The sequence below is a fragment of the Fundulus heteroclitus genome, chromosome 5 (assembly GCF_011125445.2).
Source record: "Fundulus heteroclitus isolate FHET01 chromosome 5, MU-UCD_Fhet_4.1, whole genome shotgun sequence".
Lineage (NCBI taxonomy): Eukaryota > Metazoa > Chordata > Actinopteri > Cyprinodontiformes > Fundulidae > Fundulus > Fundulus heteroclitus.
The window spans coordinates 16,142,112-16,149,765 of record NC_046365.1 but is presented as its reverse complement, the minus strand read 5'-3'; the positions used below and the strand labels follow the sequence as shown (position 1 = coordinate 16,149,765).

The following is a 7,654-nucleotide window of genomic DNA, read 5'->3' as shown; positions in this document are numbered from 1 at the left end:
CTTCTTTTTTTTCACCATACCAACAGCACAAACACGGGTTTTTTTTTTTGTCTTACCCTTTAAACTGTCGTTGCAATTTCAAAACCCCACAGTATTACAATGACTGCCTCACACTGAAAGTTGTCTTGGAAAAACATTACTGAAGTGTTTGATTTAGTGGCCAAAACTTGTTACTGTAATAAGCAGATCTTTCCTCACACTTTTGCAACCTATAAATCAAATTATATGTGACTTTTACACAGAGTCCAACATGTCCACTAATACACAAATAACAGCAACAACAAAACCAGATGGAGTTTAGTGAGAAATAATGTATTTATTCACAACATATATACATGATCTAAAAGCATAAGTTAAAATAAGGCTGGTTTATTTTTCACATGGCGTGCTGAGCGCTGTGCAAACTGAACGTGTTTGCGTGCGTGTGACCGATGAAGTTGAAATAATGGTGATCGAGTCCCTGCACCGGTGACAAGTATCCTCCGTGCTGCTGCGTGTGCGCAGAGAGCGGCACCGCCGGGTAGGAGATGGCCGGACTGCGGCCGGAGCCGTGCCAAGAGAAGTGTCCCGGTGGGCTCTGCTGGTACACGGAGTCCGAGGGGCTGTGAGTCTGGTGCTCGGGGGAGGAGTGCAGCTGGCCGAGGTAGTCGGGGGGTTCGGGCATGGAGCCCACGGAGCCGAACACGGGCTCAGTGACCGCGCGGGACTTGGACTGTAAGAAGGCGAGGATGCGCGCGTACTTGATGTCCTTTGTCTCAGCTCTGTCCTCCGTGGTCAGATAGTGCACCAGGTTCTTCATGCATTCGTGGTATCCGTAGTGAAAGTAGTTTGCGAACTCGGCCAGCAGCTCGCCTGGAGTAAAACAAAAGTCGGGGGAAATCAGAACCCTGCAGGCAGATCTGCGTAAAGCTGAACATAGAATCCAGAGGAGCTAGATACTCGAAGCCTTTAATGCTGCTGGATGAGAGCGACGTGAGAGGTTTACGTACCCTTTTCTCTCCCGCGGGGAAAATCCGCCGAGTGGAGAGCACGCAGGTACTGAACAGTCATCTCCAAGATTTCAGCTTTCTCTAGTTTTCCAGAGTTCTGCAATAAATACATAAAGACACACAGCTCTTTATAAAACCTCTGGATATAAATTAAATCTTATTTTGAATAATTTCCCCTACCCTTTTCATTTACAGTTTTTAGACAAATAATGAAATGATAAGAGTAAATAATATATTCGTTCAATACCTGTTTAGCCAGCGCCATTGGCACGGTCTTCCCCAGCTCATTTAGGCAGCGGTTAATGCGGTCCCGTCTTCTTTTCTCTATAACTTTGTGGGAAATAGGAGTTCTCTGTGTAAAAAAAATAATACAGAAAACAAAAATTAGCAAACGCCCTATACGTTTCAAACAAACAGTTAAATAAACGTTTCGTTATTCAGCGAAAAACTAAGGTTGGAAACGTTTAAAGTACTTAATCCGGGCACGTTTTGGGTGCTGTGCGCTTTGGCGCGCAGCAGTTGGCACTGCCCCATAAAGAGATTCTGTAAGCATATTGAGTATGCTTCAAATAGATAACGCAAGTATATGAGTTTGTAATATAGTTTTTAAAAAGGACTATACAAGGTATCTCAATTACTCATCTACAACAACAGTGCGCCAAAGTTTCCCCAGAAAGCGCGCAGTACGCTGGTTCGGAGCATGAAATCTCCCCTTAAAGCGACTTTACTTTATATACAGCGCATAAAAAACTAACAATTAAGATAACATATCAAAAAAATTAATCATAAATAGCACATGTGTCATGTTAGTCCTCAAATGTGGAGCGCACAAGAAGCGCGTACCTTCCTGTCCTTCATCTTTGATGCCATCGACAAATTCCAGAATAAGGTCCAAAAAGTTAGTTCAGTGGTAAATTAGAAAAGTGTAAAAGCTTGGTGAGAGATGAAGCAGACTGAAATTTCTGGGGGAAGCTGTCCCCTTTTAAAGGGACCCTCTTGGGGGACTCTGGCATTCACGGTGTAAATTATTCCATGGGATTAAAGAGTGATGCATTTGGGTAAATGTGTGCGTTTAGGATCAGTTAAAGAAATAGAGAAAAAAATCTAAAACAGGCAGGGGGGTAAACCTGCTTTGTTAATCCACGTGGCTCTTCAAAGGACACGTGATTATGTTTGGAATATTATTTGCATAGTAACAACCCAGGCGGGAAATAAGAACCGAGCGTCGGGATCGGCCTGATCCGGTGGGGCGCACTGTGCGCACTCAATACAAAGCAGGGAACCAAAAGAAAGAGAGAGAGAAAAAAACCTTTCTGTTCCAACTCGCGTTTCTCACACGATCGCCTGTTTACAAATCCCAGCAAGCGATCTTAACTCCCATCCAAGCCCCGGTCAGAGTTTTAAGGCCTGTCCAGTACCATTAGAGTAATTAAGTAAGCCTTTAATAGGCTGTTCCGCCGAGTTCAGGGGAGATCTTTTGGAGACGGAGTCCCCCCCGTTTGTTCCCGCCGGTTCTCACACGACTTGCTGACACGTCCATCTTTTATGAGAGATGGCAAGCTTTTTGTTTACGCCTCTTTATTTTTCGCAGGACTCCTCGGCAGGTGTGTGATTAGCGCTGGCACACGAGCGTCGTCTGCGTCGAGGCCCGGCGTCTCCAGCAGCCTCTGGCACACGAGGGTTACCCACCACTGGAGACTCTTTGGAGAGGCTCAATTTGTATCCTATTATCCTATAAGAAAATGTCTATTCAGTGGAATGAATAGTTTCATTGGCCTAAATTTTAATAATGCAGTGAAAGAAAGGGAGAAATAAAGAAGAATGCAGCTGGTGCGAGCGCGCATTATTCCCCGTCACCTGCGAGATGCGTAGCCTGGAGACCCCTATTCATTTGCCTAATTTCGGTCAACTTAACAAACTTTGGGAGAAATTATACTGCTATTGTTGTGAAGGGTGAAGCTTTCTGATCGAATTAACAGCACGTTTTGATCCGGTAAATGTCATTAGAAAGAAAGAAACAATCGCGTTTAGAGGGGCCTGAGTAATGCGCCAAGTGGAGACGCCAGAGCGCAAAAACAGCACAAAGGCTGCTGATAAATGCCACAGGGGGACTTTTGTACCCTCACATTGCTCAAGTTTTTTCTCCCCAAACAAAGGGCATTATTTTATACTTGAATACATTTCATACAACAATTGGCTGTTTCTTCTTCTTCAAACATATTTTCACAGCAAGGTCCACAACAGTTTCATTGTGTGCGCACAGATTCAAACCGCTCTCATGCGCAACAACAGTTTTACTACTTATTCTTCTGTGTGTGTGTGACTAAGAACGTTTTAATCGGGAAACTTTCGACATGCTCGATGTATATAGTTTATCCTGTGGACGAATTAGGGGAAAGCCAAAGCTCACATGATATGTGAGGCTTTTTTGGAAAGTTTTGAGAGCACCGTGGAGAGAAAGGCGCGAGTGAGAGGGACGGGGGGCAGAAAATCCAATTACTCCAGTGTGGAGTTTTAACACTTTTCTTATGTGTTTGTCCTTTGAGATATAAAGAGACTTGCGGGTTGTTGCTTTTGTTAAGGACTAAATTAAACACTGGAGGTTTTAAGCGTCAGACTTGGTTACGCCGAATGGTGCGTCAGAGCGGAGCCAAACCATGAGCCTGGATTTTTTATTTATTTTTATTGCATGTCATTCATACCACTGCAATGTAATAATAGTCATTTCTGTTCTTTACATATCCACATTATATCGTAAACTACAGAATGAATAAATAAAACATACAACATATTTCAGTTTTACTGCTAAACTTTTGGTGCGTCTTTCTCTGTTTGTTTAGGGTGTTCTGCTGACCTGAAAAGTGTGGATAGCTTCTGCGTTTCAGGGGAAAATACGATTATGTGATTATTTTATCTTCTAAAACCAAGTATTCCTCCTCGACCCCACAGGCCAGACCAGACTGACTGATAGGTCTGCGCAGACGGCGGGGACATATTTCTGGCGCTTTCAGGATGAGCTTCAAAACTGCATTTATAACTTGAGATTTTACGTTTTCAGTGTAAAACACGGATATTCTTCTTGCATTCTAAACAACAAAATCATCTGTGCAGACCTTTTTATGGCCTAATAATAATAATAATAATAATAATAATAATAATAATAATAATAATAATAATAATAATAATAATATATTTTATAATTTTTTGTATCTGCTTTGTATCAGCAGTTTTGACTGTAAATCAAGTCAAAATTGCTATTGTTGACAGCAGGTTCTGTATGGGGAATAAGAAAGACCTTAAAGTTCTGAGGTTATACTACCTAAGAAACTTTCTCTGATATTCTGTTGTATCTTAATGACAAATTAAGAGTAAAAGCCTAATAATCAATCATTAATTTCATTAAAGAAGGAATTTGATGCATAATCCAGATGCATATTTGTGACTATAAACAAATATTCCCACTTGGCTTTAAATGTGATAAAAAAAAATAACTATCAGTTTTTTAAATTGATTTTAAAGTTTGGTTAAGACGTGAATATACTCATTTTCTCTGCTGAACTCTTTGTGTTTCTGCAATTGTTAAACAAATTCAGGCTAGTTTTATTTTTATTATTATTATTCCTTATCTCAGCTTACGATCTGCGTGAGGCAAACGCTGATTCATAAACAAGCCGACAGTCAGACAGCCTTTCAGTGCAGCAGCAGCAGCAGCAGCAGTACTCGCCGCTGTGGCCCCTTGAGTTGTCTGGCGCTGCGCTCTGACCCGTGGTGACCACCGCTGAGGGCCCCAACCCAATCCTTTGGTCTGGTGCGCCACCCTCCGCCTGAACCGCGACAGTTCACACGGTCCCCACTGAGTCTGTTCAAGCCTCTGCAAAAGGCTTGCCCCTGAAAACAACGCTTTGAGCAATGACTGGGGACAAGCATGTGTTTGGTGTTTCATTAAAGCACGAATGAAGGTATTAAATAAATGTGTCGTTCTTTACAGGGTCATTTTAACTTCTGCTGTAACATTTATCTGTTTCGCTGTGAAAGAAACGCGACAGACAACGATTCTGCATAAGTCATAATTCCCGGCATTCCCCTTCATACATTATAATATAAACGATTTGAATTCATTTGAATTCTTAAAGATGGGTTGTTGCAGACAATTGTGTTGTTTGCTCTTCAAGTACAAGCGCTCCCTCTTGTGGTATTTTAGGGAATCGTAAAGGCTTTGGCGTTTGATCAGAGAAACAATCCTGTTATTAAACTTTTACTTTTGATCTAGCTTGTGAACATTGTTTTTATATATATATATATATATATATATATATATATATATATATATATATTCAAAAGCTTAGTTCGTCTTTTCATTGCAGGATAAAAGGATTTCAAATGGATCAAAGCAGTGGCCTCGGGTCAGTGGAAGAAGAAGAAGAAGAAGAGGAAAAAAGACTCTCAGGAGAATAAATTCATGGGTATTACATTGAAATGAATGTGAAATGCAAATTTGTGCACCAAACAGCAAATTTCACATGTACACTGTTCATCCGTGAAGCAAAACGCAACAATTCTTACCAGGAATAAAGATTATTTCAATTTAAGTTTGAGCTGAATTCCCAAAGTTTGTTCGTCCTACCGCATTCAACAAAGTGAAGCTCAAATTCCCTCTAATCAGAGACAGACATCAACCTCATACATGTCAATTATGCATTGGATATGAAAAGGTGCAAAATATTGCAGCAGATGCTTTCATGTCACTGCATCATGTACTAGCTCTGGCAATAGCTAAATCAATTCATATTCAAGCCACAGCCGTGTGAAAAAACAACGGCACTCTATTAAACATTCAGCAATTATTGATACAGACTCACATAAATTGTGTTTAATCCCATTTCTTATCTATCTATGAAAATAGTAATTTTAATTGCAGTTAAATAACAATCTGTGAATCTGTGTTTTCTAATTGAGGAAACATATTGGAAAATCTTGTCCTCTAATTGCTGCCCTGACCCCCTTTAGGTGACATAACTTCATCGAGAAACTTGTTGCATCATTCTACCAGTCTCTGACATCAATCTGAGGAAACTTTGTCCAGTTCCTCTCAGCCTTTTGATATTTGATTGGCTGCTTGCATGATCGGTCCATTTCGGGTCAACTGGCGGTATCTTAATGAGACAGAGATCTATGAACCAGGGAGAATCCATGGTTTAGCAGCAGACTATTGCCTAAACCATGTTTGCCTTCTTCTCATACTGCACTCTTATGTATTTCCCAGTTAAGCTGATGCACTGTTATCCACGTGACATAAAACATCAGACCAGACCACTTTCTTCCATTTGTCCAGTTCTGATGCTCAGGTGTCCATTGCCAGCAGAGGGCAGGGGTCAACATGGTTAACTGGCCTATGATGCACTGTGTATACTTAACATCACTCCATGCGAACCACCCTTATGCAGCAATCTGCAGTAGCAGTCTGTTGGATCAAACCCCACGGGCCAACCAAGTTTATTAATGACCCTGTTGCCGGTTATCCAATTAAATTCAGTTTTATTTATGTAGCGCAAATTCACAGCACATGTCATCTCAAGGCACTTTACAAAGTCAAATTCAGTCAAATTAGTCAAAAAGTTTCCTATCTAAGGAAACCCAGCACATTGCAACGAGTCTTGACAAGCAGCATTCACTCCTCCTGAAAGAGAGCAGAGCCACAGCGGACTGTTGTCTGCATTGTTGTTGGGTTTTCAGCAATCCCTCATACTGAGCATGCACGAAGCGACAGTGGAGAGGAAAACTCCCCTTTAACAGGCAGGGAAAACTCCAGCAGAACCAGAACCAGTGTGTACGGTCATCTGCCTCGATTGACTGAGGGTTAGAGAAGACAGAGCAGAGACACACAAAAAAAAAAAAAACACAAGCACACATTGATCCAGGAATCCTTTCTATGTTATAAGGTAATGGTGGATGATCTGACTCCTATAGATGATGTCACAGCTAACAGACAGTGAACCAGTTGTACCTATTATGAAGAGAAAAAAGACAGAGAACATAAAGTTAAAAGATGAAATAACAAATAATGCAAATTGAAGAACAGTAGGAGAACTCAGCAGAATGAGCGAAATTAATCATCATGTCTTCCAGCAGCCTAAGCCTATAGCAGCATAACTATAGAGATAGCTCAGGATAAAATAAACCACTCTAACTATAAGCTTTATCAAAAAGGAAAGCATTAAGCCTAGTCTTAAAAGTAGACAGGGTGTCTGCCTCCAAGGAAGGCATCCACAACAATCCCTTCCCTGGAGCACTTTTGACAGACAGACACTGATAATTGCAGACGGGGAGCACCAAGCACCGTAGTTTTGGAGATTTTCTGATTTAGTCGTCTCACCCTGACAAATAAATCCTGCTAATGGACCCCCTTGCAGACAGCGGATGCAGGGGCTGACACTGTAATCGAGATAAGCTGCCAGTTGATAGATAGCTAAGTGTAGTGCACGGAAACACACATTGACTAATCCCCACTACCACATATTGCGTAATAATTGTGGAGATTTATCTTCGGCTGGTTAGAAATATAGCTTATTAAAAGTTTGACTTAGAAACTGAAATATCAGATGCATTCTTAATTGAGCAGATAAGGTTGTCTATTCCACACATCTCTGGTAAAAGTTGTCCAGCCA

General features: G+C 41.2%; 1 protein-coding gene across 1 annotated transcript; it reads right to left on the bottom strand.

Moving 5' to 3' along the window:
• Nucleotides 1-293: 293 nt before the first annotated feature.
• helt (helt bHLH transcription factor) lies at nt 294-2,113 on the bottom strand. The gene is made up of 4 exons (XM_012849792.3): nt 1,833-2,113; nt 1,237-1,341; nt 990-1,086; nt 294-852 (listed from the first exon to the last, which is right to left on the bottom strand). Exons 1-4 carry the CDS (start codon nt 1,857-1,859, stop codon nt 377-379), a joined length of 705 nt encoding a protein of 234 aa, XP_012705246.1. The 5' UTR covers nt 1,860-2,113; the 3' UTR covers nt 294-376.
• Between the last annotated feature and the right edge of the window lie 5,541 nt (nt 2,114-7,654).